Source organism: Mobula birostris, chromosome 5 (genome assembly GCF_030028105.1).
Source record: "Mobula birostris isolate sMobBir1 chromosome 5, sMobBir1.hap1, whole genome shotgun sequence".
Classification (NCBI taxonomy): domain Eukaryota; kingdom Metazoa; phylum Chordata; class Chondrichthyes; order Myliobatiformes; family Myliobatidae; genus Mobula; species Mobula birostris.
The window spans coordinates 85,606,739-85,628,859 of NC_092374.1; the positions used below are offsets into that span (position 1 = coordinate 85,606,739).

The following is a 22,121-nucleotide window of genomic DNA, read 5'->3' on the forward strand; positions in this document are numbered from 1 at the left end:
TACCGGTTGGTAGGTTAATTGGTCATTGTAAATTGTCCTGTGATTAGGCTAGGGTTAAACTGGGGTTTGCTAGACAAAGTGGCTCAAATGGCCAACAAGGCTGTTCTGTGTTGTATCTCAATAACTAAATTTTATAAATGTATAGAAGAAATAGCACAAAAAATTTCACACTTTTGCTCAGTATGTTACTTGTGTAAACACTAAACGCTTCCAACAGTACGAGAGAACAAATTTCCAGCAGAGGGTTGGACATTTAACACTGGTGTGCTAGGAACTTTCTTCTTACAGAAGGTGGTGAGTTTATGGAACTCTCTGGAGGCCAGCTCATGAGGAGGGAGGGGTAGATAAGGAGGAGGTGGAAGTGATTTTGAGATTGGGGGTAGGTGTTTACGATAATGCAGAGCTACGTGAGAGTGGGAGAGCAGGTCTGGGGCAGATCAGCAGTAAACGACAGGGTTTTTGAGGGGCCGAGTGGCCTAGAGTAATCCTGTTTTCTAAGATTATTTATAACCTGTTTTTGCGATGTTGGTCAGAAGTTTTCCATTATATATATAGACAGATCACGCTCTCCCCTTGACCATGTGGTTTTTTCCCATGTGCTCCAGTTCCCTCCCACAACCCAACCACACGAGCAGGGTATCTATACTCCATCTGGGTATTCTCCAAACTGATGGCATGAATATCAATTTCTCCTTCCCATAAACAAATTACCCCCCCCCCTCTTCTCTTCCTTACCATTACATTTCACTTCTTCTCACCTGCCTGTCGCTTCCCCCTGGGTCCCCCTCCTCTTTCCCTTTCTCCTATGGTCCACTCTCTTCTCCTATCAGATTCCTTTCTCTCCAGCCCTTTACCTCTCCAACCCGCCTGACTTCACCTAGCACCTTTTAGCTCCCCGTTCCTTCTCAGTGCTGAGGGAGGATCTCAGCCCAAAAGTTTGACCGTTTATTCATTTCCATAGAGGCTGCCTGACCTACTGAGTTCCTCTAACATTTTGTACGTTTTGCTCTAGATTTCTAACATCTGCAGATTCATGTTGGTGGGGTAATTGTCTGCTGTAAATTGGTGTGTGTGTGTAGTGAATATCACATGGGTAAAGCCGTCCCAACCATTGACCACATCTACATGGAACACTGTCGTAGGAAAGTAGATTCCAGCATTAGAGATCCTCAGCAACCAGGACATGTTCTTTTCTCGCTGCTGCCATCAGGAAGGTGGTACGGGGACTCAGGACTCACATCACCAGGTTCAAGAACAGTTACTACCCCTCAACCATCAGGCTCTTGAACAAAAGGGGATAACTACACTCATCTATGGAGACTTTCTCACAACCGATGATCTCACATTAAGGACTCTTTTATCTTGTTATTCATTGCTATTTAATTATATTTGCATTTGCACAGTTTCTTGTCTTCTGCACTCTGGTTGATCTTTCATTGATTCTGTTATAGTTACTATTCTATAGATTTGCTGAGTATGCCCACAGGAAAATGAATCTCAGAATTTTATGTGGTGACATATGCGTACTCAGATAATACAATTTACTTTGAACTTTAATAGCAGGTATTTAAGGTGAGGGGGGCAATTTCAAAGGAGATGTGTTGGGCAAAGTTTTTACACAGGAGAATGGCAGGTACCTGGAAAGTGTGTCTGGGGGTATTGGTGAAGGTAAGGAGATATAGGTGTTCAAGAGGCTCTTGGATAGGCACATGAGTGAGCAGAGAACGGAGAGAATCAGTTGGGTATTTAATTATGTTAATTAGTTTGGTACTTTATGAGCTGATGGGCCTATTGCTGTTCAACACACACACACACACACACACACAATGCTGGAGATGTTGCCTCACCTGCTGAGCTCCTCCAGCATTTTGTGTGCATTACTTTGGATTTTGGGTGTTGGGATGGAGATATGTCTCTACCGAAGGAGGTCTAAGGTACTCCTTCCATCTGCTTGTCTGCAGCTCACCCTTGGGCAAGGTGTAGTACCTGCTTAGCCCCCCCCCCACCCATCAGGGTCATGTGAAGCCATGGGAGCAGCTGGTGCCTATCACAAGTCCTGGTTATGTCACCACTGACACCAGGCAGACAATCTCTGAAGAGTATTGATAATGGCCAGGATCACACATCTTGTAAAGACACTGCCCAGAAGGCAGCAATGGCAAACCACTTCTGTAGAAAAAAAATTGCCAAGAGCAAACATGGTCACAGATAGAGAAAAGAATAACAACAAATGTAAAGGGAGTTTTTACAGGCAAAGATCAGATTAAAGACAGATGGGAGACCATGATTGCCCATGTCATACAACACGGCTCGTTATGATGATGAATATTTTATAATTCTACAACAAGAGAATGGTTATTTGGCTTGCCACCAACGACTCCAGCAGATTTCTACAAAGCATTCTGACTGGTTGCAACACCATCTGGTAAGGACTGGAAAAAGCTGTAGAGGATTGTAGACTCAGTGAGTTCCATCATAGGCACAATCTCCACACCACCGAGGGCATCTTCAAAAGGTGGCATCCGTCATTAAGAACCTCCATCACCCAGGTCATGCCCTTTTCTCATTGCTATCATCAAGAACTTCCAAGAGGACCACATGGTTTGGAGACTTGCGTGTCTTGAATACCCGGAGAGCTATGTTACCTGGAATTTGGGCTTTACGCTTTGGCTCTTGGTAGGGTCACCCATGCCAAACAGGTCAAAGGGTAGAGGCCAGACTAAGAGTGGTCTACCGGTCCTCTAGGTTTGGGGGCTCAGCTCAGGGCTAACAACCTTGACTGGTCAAAAAAAAAACTGTTATGGAAACTGCAATGAAGAATCGCCCTGCATCCGAGTGTGACAGTATTCCTGCCTCTCCACCTGGGACTTGCATGACCGACAGTGGTGAAAACTGAGAGGAAGCTACTGACAAGATGAAGGAAGCCCTGAACACTGCCAGAGATAGAGCTCCTTCATTGTTGCCCTAAATGCCAGTGGCGTAATGGGCAGTATCATCATCACTATCAGGAAGGAGATACAGGAACCTGAAGACACACACTCAATGTTTCAGGAACTTCTTCCCCTTTGCCTTCAGATTTCTGAACGGTCCATGCATGAATGTTACCACACTATTTTTCCTCTCCTTTTACACTGCTTATCTAATATTTTCAAAATATTTCCTATTGCAAACTTTTTTTTGATTACGTATTGCAGTGTACTGTTGCCACAAACAACCAATTGCACAGCATTTTGCACGTCAGTGATAATAAACCTGATTCTGATTCCCCCTGAACGTAGATGCACTCTACAAAATCAGCTGTGGAACAATCCGTGACTGAGCTTGACCCAATTCACCAGGGAAAGCACTTAATCTCACACTGCCCAGGAAGTGAGTGTTCTCTGCCCAGAAAATGCTGCTGTTGACATTGAGGAAAGCCCCCTCTCTTCCTGAGGAACAACAGGCTTCATCTGGCCACAGCTGAGGTGAGGAGGACCCTAGCAAAGCTGCAGGCCGTGCAACATAATTGGTCAGGTGCTGAAGGGATGTGTGGCCCAGCTAACAGAATCAGGTTTAGTATCACTGGCATATGTTGTGGAATTTGTTGACTTTGCAGCAGCAGTACACTGCATTACATGATAAATACAGAAAAAAAAAACTGAATGACAGTAAAAATATGTATCAAGTAGTTAAATTAGTGCAGAAACAGAAATAAAACAATGAGGTAGTGGTTATAGGTTCAATGCCCATTCAGAAATCGAATGTCAGAGGGGAAGAAGCTGTTCCTGAATCACTGAGTGTGTGTCTTCAGGTTTCTGTACCTCCTTCCTGATGGTAGCAATGAGCGGAGGGCACATCCTGGGTGATGGGGGTCCGTCATGATGGCCAGCCCCTTTTTGAGGCACCACTTCTTGAAGATGTCCTGGATATTACGGAAGCTAGTACCCATGATGGACCTGACTTAAGTTTACAACTTTCTACAGCTTCCTTTGATCCTGTGCAGTGCCTCTCCTTGTCTCTACAAGTGCCATTCTCCCTGTGGTCATTTCTATTTCCTCTCACCTACAGGTTAAGGTTAGTAAGTTGTGGGCATGCTATGCTGGTGCCTGAAGCACGGTGACACTTGCGGGCTGCTCCAGCAAATTTTATTTATGTATTTGGTAATACAGCTTGGAATAAGCCCTTCCAGCCCTTTGAACCCTGACAAACCTGATTAATCCTGACTTAATCACAAACCAATTTTATAATGACAAAATTAACCAGTCTTTGGACTGTCAGAGGAAACCAGAGCACCCAGAGGAAACCCATGCGTTCCATGGGGAGGACATACAAACTCCTCACAGACAGTGCTGGAATTGAACTCCGATGACCTGAGCTGTGATTGCGTTCTGCTAACCGCTGCGCTCTGGTGATACCCTAGACGTGAATGACACATTTGGTTGTATGTTTCAATGTACATGCGACAAATAAAACAAATCCATTCTGATCTCTGTCCAGAGTGTACCCAGTGACTTGAGTGGAGAAATCCAAAGATCTGCCACCCTCTGGGTCCTCCTGGTGAATCAGCCCTGCCCTTCATTACCGCGTCCACCTCAACTTACCCGCCAAGTCCCCTTTTACTCAGCACCAGCACCGCCTGGGTTAACCATTTACACTCAGTGGCTACCTTATTAGGTGCTCCTGCTTGTAAATACAAATATCTAATCAGCCAATGACACAGCAGTAACTCAAAGTATGAAAGCACGTAGACATGGTCAAGAGGTTCAGTTGTTACTCAGACCAAACATCAGAATGGGGAAGAAATTTGATCTAAGTGACTTTGACCGTGGGATGATTGTTGGTGTCAGATGGGGTGGTTTGAGTATCTCAGAAGCTGCTGATCTCCTTGGGTTTTCATGTACAAGTCTTTCGAGTTTATAGAGAATGGTGTGAAAAACAACAAAATATCCAGTGAGCAGCAGTTCTGTTTGTGAAAACACCTTGTTAATGAGAGAGATTAGAAGAGAATAGCCAGGCTGATTCAAGCTTACAGGAAGGCAACAGTAATTCAAAAAACCATGTGTTACAACAGTGGTGTGCAGAAGAGTATCTCTGAACACACATGGCAAACCTTGAAGTGGATAGACTACAGCAGCAGAAGACCATGATCATTCACTTAGAGGCCACTTCATTAGATACAGGGGGTACCTAATAAAGTGGCCACTGAGTGTCGCCTCCATTCAATAGCAGGAGGTTACCTGTCAAACTGTTTTAGCAGAAGGCAATCAAGTTTCTCCAAGAAAATAATACAATAATATTTTATTGTGAAATTATATTAATTAAAATATTTAATAGCAAAGCCTCTTCAATATACTTTTCTATTTTAATCACATATAGAAAGTGCTGGCTTTGAAAGGATAGGGCGGGAGACAGGCTGTGGTTGCTGGAACCCAGCGGTGGGTGGGTTTGACAATTTAAAATCTATCCTTGCCTTCCCATCCCACCCCAAGCAGAAACAGGATTGTTACTCAGAAAGTAGCAACAGGTCGTCCTTGAGATCTATCTTGGAATTGCAGACAGCAGGAGGCATCGCTGGGGTCAGCAGACTCAATTGTCCCTCAGCACCAAGGCTCACTTGGAGGGGGGTCTCTGTAAGTGGTCCTCACACTGATCTTGTTATGCCTGGCTATTGCTCAGGAAGACTGTGCCCTTTCTTCTTTGTACCGGTTACAACTGCCCTCTCCAGTCCTTAACCTGTGGAGATCAGACCTAGATGTTTAACAAGCGATCCCTACTAACCTTCATTAGGGAGAGAAGAGAGCAATATTATCTAATCCTTCGCCTGCCGGTGGGTAAATAATGGGGTGCTGGGAAGGAAGCAGGGTGCGTACCTTTGTTGTAATACAGCGGAGGGAATGTTGGTGGGGGTCAATCCTCGCTTGTGGAGAGTTGGAGTGGAGAGATGGGAGGTGGGGGAAATACTGGACGATCTGCCACCAGTACCCACCCGGCCACTGTGGGGAGCTGCTGAGCCGGACACAGGCACAGACACTCACACTCTCTCTAGGTGGGTGTTCTGTCTACTGCTGCACCCTCCCACCATCCACCCAAGCTCTTCCCTCACCCCTGCTGACTAACTCAGAACACTCACAGCCACCAGTGAGATGAATTCCACCCCTTACAGACAGAAACAGGTGAATTGATTATGGGGAGCAAGGACATGGCAGACCAATTGAATAATTACTTTGGTTCTGTCTTCACTAAGGAGGACATAAATAATCTTCCAGAAATAGTAGGGGACAGAGGGTCCAGTGAGATGGAGGAACTGAGCGAAATACTTGTTAGTAGGGAAGTGGTGTTAGGTAAATTGAAGGGATTGAAGGCAGATAAATCCCCAGGGCCAGATGGTCTGCATCCTAGAGTGCTTAAGGAAGTAGCCCAAGAAATAGTGGATACATTAGTGATAATTTTTCAAAACTCGTTAGATTCTGGACTAGTTCCTGAGGATTGGAGGGTGGCTAATGTAACTCCACTTTTTAAAAAAGGAGGGAGAGAGAAACCAGGGAATTATAGACCGGTTAGCCTAACGTCGGTGGTGGGGAAACTGCTGGAGTCAGTTATCAAAGATGTGATAACAGCACATTTGGAAAGCGGTGAAATCATCGGACAAAGTCAGCATGGATTTGTGAAAGGAAAATCATGTCTGATGAATCTCATTGAATTTTTTGAGGATGTAACTAGTAGAGTGGATAGGGGAGAACCAGTGGATGTGGTATATTTGGATTTTCAAAAGGCTTTTGACAAAGTCCCACACAGGAGATTAGTGTGCAAACTTAAAGCACGCGGTATTGGGGGTAAGGTATTGATGTGGATGGAGAATTGGTTAGCATACAGGAAGCAAAGAGTGGGAATACACGGGACCTTTTCAGAATGGCAGGCGGTGACTAGTGGGGTACCGCAAGGCTCAGTGCTGGGACCCCAGTTGTTTACAATATATATTAATGACTTGGATGAGGGAATTAAATGCAGCATCTCCATGTTTGCAGATGACACAAAGCTGGGCGGCAGTGTTATCTGTGAGGAGGATGCTAAGAGGATGCAGGGTGACTTGGATAGGTTAGGTGAGTGGGCAAATTCATGGCAGATGCAATTTAATGTGGATAAATGTGAAGTTATCCACTTTGGTGGCAAAAATAGGAAAACAGATTATTATCTGAATGGTGGCTGATTAGGAAAAGGGGAGGTGCAACAAGACCTGGGTGTCATTATACACCAGTCATTGAAAGTGGGCATGCAGGTACAGCAGGCGGTGAAAAAGGCGAATGGTATGCTGGCATTTATAGCGAGAGGATTCGAGTACAGGAGCAGGGAGGTACTACTGCAGTTGTACAAGGCCTTGGTGAGACCACACCTGGAGTATTGCGTGCAGTTTTGGTCCCCTAATCTGAGGAAAGACATTCTTGCCATAGAGGGAGTACAAAGAAGATTCACCAGATTGATTCCTGGGATGGCAGGGCTTTCATATGAAGAAAGACTGGATGAACTGGGCTTGTACTCGTTGGAATTTAGAAGATTGAGGGGGGATCTGATTGAAACGTATAAAATCCTAAAGGGATTGGACAGGCTAGATGCAGGAAGATTGTTCCCAATGTTGGGGAAGTCCAGAACAAGGGGTCACAGTTTGAGGATAAAGGGGAAGCCTTTTAGGACCGAGATTAGGAAAAACTTCTTCACACAGAGAGTGGTGAATCTGTGGAATTCTCTGCCACAGGAAACAGTTGAGGCCAGTTCATTGGCTATATTTATGAGTGAGTTAGATATGGCCCTTGTGGCTACGGGGATCAGGGGGTATGGAGGGAAGGCTGGTGCAGGGTTCTGAGTTGGATGATCAGCCATGATCATAATAAATGGCGGTGCATGCTCGAAGGGCCGAATGGCCTACTCCTGCACCTATTTTCTATGTTTCTATGTTATTAGCTCAGGGAGTGACCACAGGGCTTAAGAGCACATGTGGACACACTTGTTTGGGGTCAACCACAGCTCCAGTTGAAACCGGTAATAAATACTGGGGTAGGTGGGAGATGTGAGGGATTAGGGGCAGGTATACTGGGAGAAAAGCAGGGGTGAAGACCCTCCCATTGCTAGAGTGCTCGTCACAATACCAGGATGTCCCGAGGTAGGAACCAAGCTGGTGCACGGTTGAGGTGTGTGGATGGGTGGGGGAAGAGCTCCTGTAGTGACCTGCTCTTCCTTGCCCTACGCGGAGAGCAGATGAGGGAGAACGCTGCTGGCAACTCAGTACTTCCCCTTCAGCGCAACCCTGTCCAAGCCAAGCCTCCTGACATTGGGGTGGGGGTGGGTGGAGAGTGAAACCAATGAGGGGAAGTGGGCGGGTGGTTAAGGATGCTGGTGCAGGTAGTGTCAGAGAAAGTAGGGAAGGAGAGAGAGGGGGAGGGAGATCAGAACAAATCCCAAACTTCCAGATACTTTGGATTTCTAATTTTTGTTTATTTCCAGTTTCTGCTTTCCTCTTTCCACCTTCTGCCGTCCCAACAACGAGACCAGTGCCAGGGACTGTGATGATTGGCTAGGGCCATAACCTCTTGCTCCAACTACACACCTAAAAACTTTGGAGAACCATGTCTACCTCCCCTCCCATAATTACTACTGTCTCTCTCTCTCTCTATGTGCTTTGATTTATTTTCTTTCTTTTCCCAGTGAATAGAAATAGAAATAGGTTTGAAAACTCAAAAAAAAAGGAAATAGCTTGTTAGACTTCAGGTTTCTTCTTTTCTCTGAGTGTCAGTGTGCTGGGGGCATTCAAGGGCAAACAGCTGGTGGGTCTAGGTTACAACTCCACCACCTCTGAGCCCAGTGTAACAGTTCACCACTGCCCCCCGCCCCCCCACCACTGGGCCCGGAGTACTGGCTCATGCACCCATACCTCTGGAGCTGGCGTATGGGCTCACCCCATCTACGGAGCTGGCATACGGCCTGGTGTATGGACTCACCCCCTCTATGGAGCTGGCATACGGCCTGGTGTATGGACTCACCCCCTCTACGGAGCCGGCGTACAGGCTCAGCCCATCTACTTCCTGGTGTACGGGCTCACCCCTTCTGGACCCGGTGTACGGTCTCACACTCTCTGGACCTGGTGTACGGGCTCACCCCCTCTGGACCCGGTGTATGGGCTCACACCCTCTGGACCTGGTGCACGGGCTCACCCCCTCTGGACCCGGCGTACGGGCATGAAGACAGCAAGTGAAGAGGGAGGTACAGCCCCGAGTTGCCCGAATGTTCAAGCAAAGGTTTGAGGCTGTCAGACTCTGCAGGGTCGTGGCAATATACTGGGAGTGGAATGGGTGGTGGGAGAGTCGCCATTGAGATGGTCCCATCTTCCATTCACCCTCAGATGTGTTACACACCCAGGACAAGCCATCACAGTTGATGCAACGCACATCAAAGTAGCTGGCGAACGCAGCAGGCCAGGCAGCATCTCTAGGAAGAGGTACAGTGGACGTTTCGGGCCGAGACCCTTCGTCAGGACTAACTGAAGGAAGAGCTACTGTACGGGCTCGCTCTTCCTTCAGTTAGTCCTGACAAAGGGTCTCAGCCTGAAACGTCCACTGTACCTCTTCCTAGAGATGCTGCCTGGCCTGCTGCGTTCACCAGCAACTTTGATGTGTGTTGCTTGAATTTCCAGCATCTGCAGAATTCCTCGCGTTTGCGTGTCACAGTTGATGGTTGTTGTTGTTGGGGTTCATCTCCCCGCCCTACAAGGATCACCTTACACCGTGCCCGCTGAATGTCCCCCTCTCCCTCCTTCCACCCCACTGCCCCCGGATACCCCCAGCTGGTCAGGACTGTGCGGAGGAGTCTGCCGGCTCCCAGCCTTGCCAGCAGCGGCTTTGGCTGGCACCGGGGATGGCACTAGCCCTGGTGCAGGTCTTGGGCTTAGGCGGCCAGTCAGGGTCAAGCAGCAGTTCGCGGGTCAGGCGTTTGTACTTGTCCTTGGGGAGGCGTCCACGCTGGCACCAGAGCCCCCTTCCGACCGTCTCCCTTGCGGGGTCTGCGTCCACCTAGGGGAGAGCCACACAACACAACGCATTACTGGGGGGGGGCGGAGGGGGGAAGTGCAGGAACAATGTCCTAACAAGAGGCTTCACCCAAACATAGTGGCAGGGTGCAGGAAGGAGGGGGTAGGGTCGAGAGTCAGGATGGGTGTGAGAAGAGTCTGAGTCGGGGAGGGGTGGTGCAGGAGAGAGAAAGGGGTAGGGTCATGGAGAGAAGGAGTGTTGCAGGGGGAGAGTGAAGGAGAGAAGGGAGGGTTTCAGGAGTCAGGACAGGAGAAAATGGGAGGGATTGGAGAAGGGAGATGTTGGGGTGGGGTCATGGTCATGTCATGGCACATTTCTGCCACCTTTTTACTCGAAAATGTACCATAACAGAGCTGGGATCCCACTGTGTCCTGTGCACCCACCTGTGCGTCACTACCTGAGACCGGACACTCAGAGTCTCCAGAACACAGTGTCTTCAGCCACTGGACGCCATAGGTACATATGAGATTCTGAAAGAACGCAACAAAAAAAAAGAAAGAGAGAAAATGCATGATTAAGAACATTTGGTTTTCCCTGCAGAGTGAGTTTCCTTCCCATCTCTTGACCAAAGTGCTGAATCTCACTGGGGAACGAGGTAGCAGAGTACGTCAGCATCCCTCCCTTGCTCACCGTCCATGTTTCTAACATACAACATAAGATCATAAGGTATAGGAGCAGAATTAGGCCATTTGGCCCATCGAGTCTGCTCCACCATTTCATCATGGCTGATGCATTTTCTCTCTCAGCCCCAATCTCCTGACTTCTCCCCTTATCCCTTCATGCCCTGACTAATCAAGAATCTATCAGCCTCTGCCTTAAAAATACCAAATGACTTGGGCTCCACCACTGCCTGTGGCAATGAATTCCACAGATTGCTCTGGCTAAAGAAATTCCTCCTCATCTCTGTTCTACATAGATGTACCTCTATTCTGAGGCTGTGTCCTCTGGTTTGAGACTTTCCCGCCATCCTCTCCATATCCACTTCGTCTACAACTTGTGACACACAACAGCCCCTCCCAGTCTCTACACTCCTCCACATGGGACAGCAGATTCCAAGGAATACCAGCTGAAATTGAGCTCTAGCCCAGATGGGAATAATTTTTTGGCCTTTCTTCAGGGCTGGATTTCCCCTGCACAGGAGTACATGGATTAGAGTCATAGAGATACATCACACAGGAACAGGCCCTTGGGGCCATCGAGTCCATGCCAACCATCAACCACCTGTTCACACCAGCCCCATTTTTTTTCTCCCCGCATTCCCATCAACTCCACCCCCCACCCACATACTGGGGAGATAGGTGGGTGCATTTTACAGCTGCTGATTAACCAAATGACCTCACGTCGTTGTGATGTGGGAGAGCACCCTGACGGAATCCATACGGTCATAGGGAGGGCATACAAAATGTCACACACACACACACCAACACACAGACTCTCACCCGCACACATACATCAACAGAGACAGTCTCATACACACACCAACAGAGACTCTCATGTGTGCACAAACACACTCACACACACGAACACACTCTCATGTGCATACACTCACATTCACACACACCAGAGACTCTCTCTCACACACACCAACACAGACTCTCATGCGTGCACAAACACTCACACACACTTTCATGCCCGTCTCTTACAGACATACCAACACACAGACTCTCATACACACATACCAACACGCACTCTCTCTCTCTCTCTCACACACACACACACCCCACTCACAGACTCTCATATACATACACACACCCCAACACCAACACAGACACAGACACACACACACACACACACACACCCCATTCACAGACTCTCATGTGTGCATATACACACCCACATATTTGTATCCAGTGATTATGGATTAAGATGACACTGGTGAATCTCAGCAGCTTCTGGCTGGTGGCCAACAAAACAAGGAAAACAACTAAATAGTTTGTTAACCACATTTTTTCTGGCAAATGATCATCGCAAGCAATAGACTGCAACTTCCCTTCGGACTTGGAGGCAAATCAATGTGGCAGGACTGAGGTGGGAGTGAGGAAGACCCGATGTTGAATCGATATAGGCTCCGGACCAAACTGGGAAGGTCGAGTACAGACCGAATCTAGGTGGCAGGGTCCTGGCCCCAGAGTGCATCGAAGAGACTGAACCTAATGATGGATAATGATTTAAGCACCGGCCAGATTGAAAAGGTTATGGTGTCGGGGCCTCGAGTTAAGGGACAGGCTGGTTCAACTCACTGCTCTGCTCTGCACTGCACTGAACTAAGGGGTCTATGGACAGGACTCTCTTTGTCGACTTCAGCAACTTGCTTATGTTTATTGTTTGCCTGATTTATTTTTTTTTCCTCTCTGCACATTGGGTGTTTGATGGTCTTTTTTTAAAAAAATGGGTTCTTTTGGGATTTCTTTGTTTTGTGGCAGCTTGTTAAGAGATGAATCTCAAGGTTGTATAATGCATACTTTAATAATAAATGTACTTTGAACACACACAGTGCCTGTGTTTGGGACTGAACCCAAGTCTCCACCTACTGCTCCTTGTTGCTTTAAACATATTGGTACAAGGTATGTGATTAACCTGATTGACTTCAAGCCGCCCACACAGATATGATAGGTTGAATGACCACCACCTGTACAAAATCGTTTGGTGAACCATCACGTGACTGTGCTTGTAGGAAACCCAACCTGTCCCATGGGCTCCCGGGTGTAACGTGCAGTCAGAGACGTGGACGGCTGCCATTAATGGAGAAAGGCTGACTGTTTCAATGGTCTTTCCTGTTTGCATTGTGGTTGTGCATCTGCTCTTACATGAGCACTCAATGATTCTTGATTGCAATGAGAAGGACTCTTGACCTCAAGCTAATTCGTCACGACCTTTACACCTTACCATCTGTCTGCAATGCACTTTCTCTATAACTGTAACACTTTATTCTGTTATTGTTTTCCCTTGCACTACCTCAATGTACTGAGGTGGTGATTTGATCTGTATGAACAGTAAACAAGACTGTACCTTGGTACATGTGACAGTAATAAACAGATTTCACCAGATTATCGTGGGAATGGGAAACTGGAACAACACACTCCTGATTGATTTCTACCTTCATTACCATAGTCTAGTTCTTCCGAAACAACACAGGTAACGTCAACAAGTCCAATCTGATCAAATTTCTAACTTTACATGTCACATATAGTTCTCTAACCGCAGATTATATTTCAGAACATACTCAAACAGCATAGAAACAGGCTGTTGGCCCACTGAGTCCGTGCTGACCATCAGCCACCTATCTACATCGATCCCAGTTCATTCTCTTTGCCTTCCCATCAACTCCACCCAAATTTTGCCATTCACCTCCAAAAGGTTTAGAGTGGCAACTACTGCCCAAGTCTGTTATCGGGATGTGTGAATGTACATACACACACACACTACACAGTGCCCGGGGTGGGGGGTGGGGGATCGAACCCGGCTCTCTAGAGCTGAGAGACAGCAGCTTTCCCAGCTCTGCCACCCTGTCATGTATACAGGTTAATTTGATTTCCCTCCATCCCAGAGGTCTGGCTGACTTATGCCACCAATCACCAAACACCAACAACTGAATCACTCACCCAGCCAGCCAATCCCAGGAACCCAAGTACTCCCTTGCTTCCTACTTCCTCACTTCCACCAATGAGCAGGTTTGGATAACTCACGGAGCACTACAGCATGGGAAAAGGCCCCTCGGCACACCTAGTTCATGACAGACCAGTCTTCTGTCTAGTCCCATCCACCTGCACCTGGACTGTAGTCCTCCACATCTCTCTCATACCATGTACCAATCCAAATTTCTCTCAAATGTTGAAATCGAACTCTCATCCACCATTTGTGTTCTCACCACCCTCTGAGTGAAGAAGTTTCCCCCAAGGTCCCCTTAAATATTACACCTTTCACCCAAAGCTTATTTGGATTCTTGTAAGTTAACTTTTTTATACTTGTTTGTATTTTCGTTATACTTCAGTGAGTTTTCCCATGGCTACAGTTGCCTCTGTATTTTTTATGGAAACATCTTGCTTGAGTCTGGCTACTTAATTCATTAACTTCAGCTTTATAAAGCTCGAGTCAGGCCGCATCTGGAGTATTGCATACAGTTCTGGTCGCCCCACTACAGGAAGGATGTTGAAGCTTTGGAGAGGGTGCAGAAGAGGTTTACCAGGATGCTGCCTGGTTTAGAGGGAATGTGCTATCATGAGAGGCTGGGTTGTTTTCTTTGGACTGCCAGAGGCAGAGTGGAGATCTGATAGAGGTTTATAAGTTTATGAAAGGCATAAATAGAATAGAGAGGCAGTATTTTTTCCTCAGGGTTGAAACATTTAATACCAGAGGGCATGCATTTTAGGTGAGAAGGGATAATTACAGAGAAAAGGAGATGTGAAGGGCAAGTTTTTTTTTAAATACAGAGAGTGATGGGTGCCTGGAATGCACTGCCTGGGATGGTGGTAGAGGCAGATAATCTGGGATTTTAAAGATACATTCAGATATGCATGTGTATATTATTTTTTTTGCATGGCTGTATTTCACTGATATCTTGAATGTGCGAGGACTAGGCCTCAAGCTGCAGTGCTGTCTGTTTACAGCTGCCAGGAGAGAGGTGTCAGAGCTTTGTGGTCGACTGCAGATTTCTGCAGCATTTATGGACTCAGGATCTGGACTTTTTTTGCATGACTATATCTTACTGATACCTTTATGTGCTTGCTATCTTGTATATATGATGCTTTGTGCTGTGCGTGACTGTTGGTATTGCGTTTTGCACCTTGACCCCAGAGTAATGCGTCTCGTTTGGCTGTATTCATGATAATTAAACTTGAATTGAACCAGAGGACACAGTCCCAGAATGGAGAAATATCCTTTTAAAACACAGATGAGGAGGAACTTCTTTAGCAAGAGAGTGGTGAATCTGTTATTTTTTGCCATAGGCAGCCGTGGAGGCCATGTCATTATGTATACTTAAGGCAGAGATTGATAGATTCTTGATTAGTCAGTGCATGAAGGGATGAGGGAGAAGGCAGGAGATTGGGACTGAGAGAAAAATTGGACCAGCCATGATGAAATGGCGGAGCAGACTCGCCAGGCGGAATGGTCTAATTCTGCTCCTGTATCTTGCGGTCTTATGGAGCTGAATTGAGGAAAGTGGAAGGATATGGATATTTCGTAGGCAGAAGGGATTAGTTTAGCTTGCCATTTGATTAATAATTAATTGGTTCAGCACAACATTGTGGGCTGAAGAGCCTGTGTTATACTGTTTTAGGTTCTAACTGTTATCTGTTGGGATATCAGTGGAATCAGTGGTCTGGTACAAGAAGGCCAGATCATCTTTGTTCGTTCTCTTTCCCTGTTCATCTCTTCTTTCCATCTTCATTTCTCATCACACTTCTCCCCTCGTTTCCTTGTTCTTGCAACGCTCGATAAAACAATCATAACCAGCAAGTTTTACATCTCATTCTTAACTTCCAAAGAAGCATTGGATTGCAAGAGCACCAGGATTCGACACTTGTGACCCTCTAGTCCTGGTCTCACTCAACCTGCACATTCGGATTCTCCAATTCCAGATACTCACCTCCACTAGAAATGCAAGGACCAGGTTGGCTGCGATTAAAAGCAGCATCTTATTCCGCCAATCCAGGGGGACGCAGACCAGCTGGGAGGAAGAAAGATGGACAGTTCCATTGTCAGGTTACCATGACGATCTTTTGATCTCATTCACTCTACTCCCTTCCCCATTTTGTTTTCCCCACAGTCCTTAAGACCATAAGACATAGGAGTAGAATTAAGCCATTTGGCCCAGCGAGTCTACTCTGCCCTCACATCATGGCCAAGTTATCTCTCTTCTTAACCCCATTTTCTTGCCTTCTCCCTGTAACTCTGACACCCCTTATTAATCAAGAGTCTATCAACCTCCACTTTAAATATACCCAATGATAATATTCCCATCAGCTACCCCCAGACATACACACTAGGGTCAATTAACTCACTGATCTGCATGCAGTTGGGATGTGGGCAGATACTGGAGCCCCCAGAATAGACCCATGCAACATCTATTCATCTGGAGGCAAGTGATTGACTTGTGACACAAGGACACTTGCAAGACCACACTGGACGTTGTTTGGAAGATCAGATCTCCTCTTAATCTCTCCCCCCACCAACCCCCTTCCCCAAATGTCACAGATCACAATCATGACAAGGTAGATACAGAGAAACAACTTCTGCCCAGAACAGAATCATACAGGATGGAAACAGAGCCTTAGGATTATCCATGGTCTTATGAAATGGTGGAGTGAATTAACTATACAACTTAAGGACAGTCCTACTTTGTTTTCACTGACTAACACAGTCTTGACACAAGCTCTAATATCTGGCAAGTCCCGGTGACAAGGGATCGCCAGTCTTTGGAACTCTCTTCAACAGAGAGCTGGGGAAACAAAGTCCAAATATCTTGAAGGCAGAGGGAAATGGATTCTTGATATGGAGGGGGATGAAACTTACTTGAGTAGATAAGACATAGGTAAAATGGACAGCCAGTGTCTTCTTCCTGAGGTGGAAATACCCAAAACCAAAGGACCCCTTGCTTAATGGTGTTGGTCCGTGGCATAAAAAAGGTTGGGGGCCACTGATTTAAGGTGAGTGAAGGAAAGTTTAGGGAAGATGTCAGAGGTGTTTTTTCTTAAAACACGGAGTGTTGGGTGCTTGGAATGGACTGCCAGGGGTCGTGGTAGAGGACGATACAATAGGGACATTTAAGAGACTCTTAGATTAGCACATGGATGAAAGAAAATGTAGGGTTATGGGCTGTGCAGGAGAGAAGGGTTAGATTGATGGTGGAATAGGTTACAAGGTCGGCCCAACACTGTGGGCAAAGGGCCCGCGCTGTACAGTGGCATTCTACATTTATGTTACAGTCAGATCAGCTTGAATGGCAGAGTTGGTCTGAGGAGTTAACTCGTGCTTCCGATTCCTATGTTCAAACAGCTTCCACCACCAATGTGGTCCACTCTACCATCCAGAGGCAGCTGGGTTTTAATGGAACCTCAATAGGTCTGTAATCTGACCAAGTAGAGGTGTATAAAACCATGAGTGGTATGGATTAGGTAAATGCAGTCTTTTTCTCAGGGATTGCTATTGTCATCATGATGTGCCATGTTGTATGACGTGGGCAATCACGGTCTTTTCATGACCAAGATTGTTCTTGGCAAATTCTTTCTACATAAGTTGTTTGCCATTGCCACCTTCTGGGCAGTGTCTTTACCAGACCGGTGACCCCAGCCATTATCAATAACCTTCAGAGATTGTCTGCCTGACGTCAGTGGACCCATAACCAGGACTTGTGATTTGTACCGGCTGCTCATACGACCATCCACCACCTGCTCCCATGGATTCACATGACCCTGATCGAGGGATGGGGGGTTAAGTTGGTACTACACCTTGCCCAAGGTTGAACTGCAGAGATGTGGAAATCAATAACTAGAGTGCATAGGTTAAAGGCAAGAGGGGAGAGATAACAGGAACTCCTGGAGCAACATTTTTTTCTAAAGCAAAGGGAGGTATCTGTGTGGAATGAGCAACATTCACAAAAATGATAAAAGAACTCAGCAGGTCAGGCAGCATCTATGAGGGAGGGAAAAGCAGTCAATGTCTTGGGCCAAGACCCTACATCAAAATTCAGCCCTGATCAAGTCATAATCTGAAACATCAACTGTTTATTCTACTTCATTGGTGCTGTCTGGTGCCTTAAGGTTGTCAAAGCGGCAAGCGGTAATAGGGACAAGCTCCCACTGCCTATTAAATGCTCCGAATGGCATGCGCCTCAAATAGTCACTGTAAACCAAGTGCAACTCCTGGCCTTCATGTGCAGCTTAGCTTTGAAGCCCAGTGGAACCATTTCTACTAACAGGAGAAGGAGCAAAGGCAGGTTACTACAGCCTTAAAATCAGTTCCTTTGTGCAGATGGGGATCGTCAGCTTATCTAGGTGAAATAAAACTCTCGATCTCAAACCTCCATGCCTTGCGGCTATACCCAAACATGAGGAGTAAACCTTGAGGGTAAGGTCCGGAGCTGGAGTCCCTAAGGCGGTCCTACGTTGAGTTCAACGCTGACTGGCAACTCCTGTGAGGCTGCTGCAACCAAACTGCGTCGGTCTCTGCCGTTCCTTTGGGTTCATCAGCTGTATGGAGAGGGCAACATCTTGCTCCCCATATTGTAATGCCCTGGCTTACGTTTCACTCAGACAGCTAAGATGCAACATCCATGTTCGACCCCTGACCAACAGAGCACCTCAGATGCTGCCTAACCTGCTGAGTTCCTCCAGCATTTTGTGTGAGCTGCTCAAGATTTCCAGCATCTACAGAATGCCTTGCGTCTATATGGAAAGAGCTGCTAGGCGAGAGGAAGTGGTTGTGGCAGGTACAATAACAATATTTAAAAGACCGTTGGACATGTATGTTGATGGGAAGGGTTTAGATGGTTACAGGCCAAACATGAGCATGTGGGACCAGCCTGGATGGGGCATCTTGGTCTGCATGGATTAAACACACAACTGAATCCCAGAGAGAAACTGTAACCCCACTTCTGTTACCTCGAAGAAATAATTAATACTTTCGATTGGGTACATCATAATCAGGAAGATGAAGCCATACAGGATCAGAACACATCCCATAAATAAGTCTGAAACACAAAAAGTGGAGAATCAATAAACTCCCAAGCTGATCTGCATTATTCTGTCTCTGTTTACCATGCAAACCTCCTTGCTTAGGCTCTGTGAACACTCTTTATGCCTGTTATTCCCCATCTCCAATTTTCCTGAGAAACAGAGCCACCTTCGTCCCATCAATCCTACTCCCCACATTTTCCTACAACCTACTTGGAGCATCTCAGTGGGTTGGGCAGCATCTGTGGAGGTGAAGGAAAGAAATGCTGATGATTTGGGTGGAAACCCTGAATCAGGACAAATCAGATTGTCCATTCCATAGATACTGTCCAACCACTCAGTTCCTCCAGCATTGATTTTTGCTCCATTTCCAGTATCAGTAGTCCCTTTTGCTACCAGAACAAGAACATCCAGTACTGCATGTCTGCCCCACCAGTGAGTTGTGGGATAGGTGAAGCTGGACTTGTTGCACACCCTGTTGCGTTCTGCTTTAGCCACCCAGGAAAGAGGGTGTCAGGAGGTGCAGGTGATTGTTTTGGAAGTTTTTGCTGTGATCACAAGACTCTGTTGAACATTACTAATGTAGAATACTGGAAGTCCAACTCATTGGTTCATTTCCCAATTTACTGTGCATGGTACATGTGTTATGTGTAGTACAGTGCTTTACACCCCGGTCTGGAGAAACGTCGTCTCGTTTGATGGTATACATGTATATATTAGATGATAAATTTGACTTGACTTGTGGACCGAGAGCAGGGCAGTTGTGTGGACAAGGCCCTTGTGCCATGGGGTCGCCAGAGGCAGCTGTGTGCCACTGGATTCTGCGCATGCCCCCTCCCGTTGGTGCTCCCCTCCAGTGTTTGCTCAGTAGGAGTCAAGCTGAATTGCATTCGCCTGTGGCTGAACTGTGCAATACGAGGAACAGCTACAGGCTTGCTCTGCAGAAACGTGGCCTCAGGACATCATCCGTGCACCATCAATCTATAGGCCATGACACTCAAAGACTTGGGCTATATAACATTTTTTTTTGTAACTGTACGATTTTCTGCTACCATAATTATATGTAATGTGTGTGACTATTAGTTCTGTGCTCTGCACCTAGGTCCAGGAGGCATGCTGTTTTGTTTGGCTGTATTCACGTGTATGGCTGAATACACGTTCTTGAAACTTGAAATTGTCCGTATCCCTCCACTGATGCTGCCTGACCTCCTCAGTCCTTCCTTTTGCCCTTAAACTCTTCCACCCATCACCTGCCAGCTTGAACTCCTCCCTTTTCGCCGCCACCTTATTCTGTCTTCTACCCCTTTCCTTTCCAGTCTTGACGAAGCAGGGGATCCCAACCTGTGGTCCGAGGACCCCTTGCTTAATGGTATTAGTCCATAGTATTAAAAAACCCTGTGATGAAAGGTCGTGGCCCAAACATCAACTGTTTATTCCTCTCCACAGATGTTGCCTGACTTGGCCGAATTCCTCCAGCATTCTAAGTGCATTGCTCATGAGTTTTCTTCTTGTTCCTGATTCTGGCATCTGCAGTCTCTCATGTCTCCATTTTCCCGTAACCTATGCTCTTCTCCCGTTTTCCTACCGCCCAACTACACAAAGGATTGAAATTACAATGACCATCAGGGAAGAGGTACAGGAGCCTGAAAAGACACACTCAACGATTCAGGAGCTGCTTCTTCACCTCTGCCATCTGATTTCTGAATGGACGTTGAACCCATGATCACTACCACATGACTTTTGTTCTATTTTATTTTTGCACTACTTATCTATTATATAAATACAAACAGAGTATATTTACTGTAATTATCATGTACTGTGTCCAACCAGCATCCTCTTTGACTTTCAACCATCAGGCTGGAGACTCCGATGCATAAAAACAAGAACAGTCAGGATGGGAAACAGTTTCTTTCCTCTGGCCATTAGGCTTCTGAACTCCCTTCTGCTTCGCATTCAAGGTGTCACTAGTTAATCTGTTCTGTACCTTACAATATTTAATTTATGCACTTTATTTGTTTATGTGTAATCCATCTGTAGATTTCATCCTTACTTTCATAAGTTATTGTGGGTTATGTGTGTTACAGGTACTACAACGCTTTACACCCTGGTCCAGAGAAACATTGTCCTGTTTGACAGTATGCCTGTATATAGTTAGGTGACAATAAAACTTGACTTGACAGTTGGCATGTGAGAGGAAACTAGAGCACCCGGGGGGAGAAATCCACTACAGTCACAGGGACAAATTCCAAACACAACGTTAGAGGTCGGGATTGAATCCAGGCCTCTTGAGGTGTGAGGCGGTGGTTCTACCCATTGTGTCTCCCATAATCAGATTGTTAGGATGGAGAGTGAGACAGGGCTGCAACCCCAGAACACAACGCACACAAACACACAGACACGACTCACAGTTTCTGTAGATGGGTTGCCGGAAGGGCTTTCCCCTTGAGAATACAAAAGCAACAGCCAGATACTGGCAACAGGAGACGAAGAAGAGCGTGGTGTTCTCATAGCAGGAGATATGGTCCTCATCCTCTTCAGTATCGTTTGACCACAGAATGCTTGTATTGTCCAGATCATCAGTCCAGTTTCCGTTACAAGCACTGAGAACAGAAGTAATCAGCACAGTTTCACATTTCATGTTGTGAAAGATGTTTTGTTAAAAGATGGTGCTCAGTGAAACTACCTCTACACTGTCCCATCACACACTCTCAGGGTCAGACACAGAGTGAAGCTCCCTCTACACTGTCCCATCACACACTCCCAGGGTCAGACACAGAGTGAAGCTCCCTCTACACTGTCCCATCACACTCTCCCAGGGTCAGACACAGAGTGAAGCTCCCTATACACTGACCTATCACACACCCCCAGTGTCAGACACAGAGTGAAGCTCCCTCTACACTGTCCCATCACACACACCCACGGTTAGACACAGGGTGAAGCTCCCTCTACACTGTCCCATCACACACTCCCACGGTCAGACACAGAGTGAAACTCCCTCTACACTGTCCCATCACACACTCCCAGGGTCAGACACAGAGTGAAGCTACCTCTACACTATCACATCACACACTCCCAGGGTCAGACACAGAATTAAGTTCCCTCTACACTATCACATCACACACTCCCAGGGTCAGACACAGAATTAAGTTCCCTCTACACTGTCCCATCACACATACCAAGAGTGATTCACAGAGTGAAGCTTCCTCTACACTGTCCCATCACACACTCCTAGGGTGAGTCAAGAGTGAAGCTCCCTCTATACTGCCCCATCACACACTCCCGGGGTCAGACACAGAGAGGAGCTGTGCTGACTGAGCTGGGAGAGATCGAGGCAAAACTACTGGATAAAGTTTGTGGAGTACTTTGGAGGTGGCTCTAAAAGTCTCTTGGACAA

The 22,121-nt window shown here is 46.6% G+C and overlaps 1 protein-coding gene across 2 annotated transcripts in view; it reads right to left on the reverse strand.

Moving 5' to 3' along the window:
* Positions 1-9,617: 9,617 nt before the first annotated feature.
* Positions 9,618-22,121, reverse strand: part of LOC140197829 (polyamine-transporting ATPase 13A3-like) — a 129,278-nt gene continuing 116,774 nt past the window's right edge. For both annotated transcript variants that reach the window (XM_072258305.1, XM_072258304.1), the window contains 5 exons: positions 21,134-21,327; positions 18,656-18,744; positions 15,643-15,723; positions 10,439-10,525; positions 9,618-10,037 (listed from right to left, as the gene is read on the reverse strand). In XM_072258305.1, the coding sequence (XP_072114406.1) occupies positions 9,816-10,037; positions 10,439-10,525; positions 15,643-15,723; positions 18,656-18,744; positions 21,134-21,327 (673 nt within the window). In that variant the 3' untranslated portion in view covers positions 9,618-9,815. The remainder of the gene's footprint in view (positions 10,038-10,438; positions 10,526-15,642; positions 15,724-18,655; positions 18,745-21,133; positions 21,328-22,121) is intronic.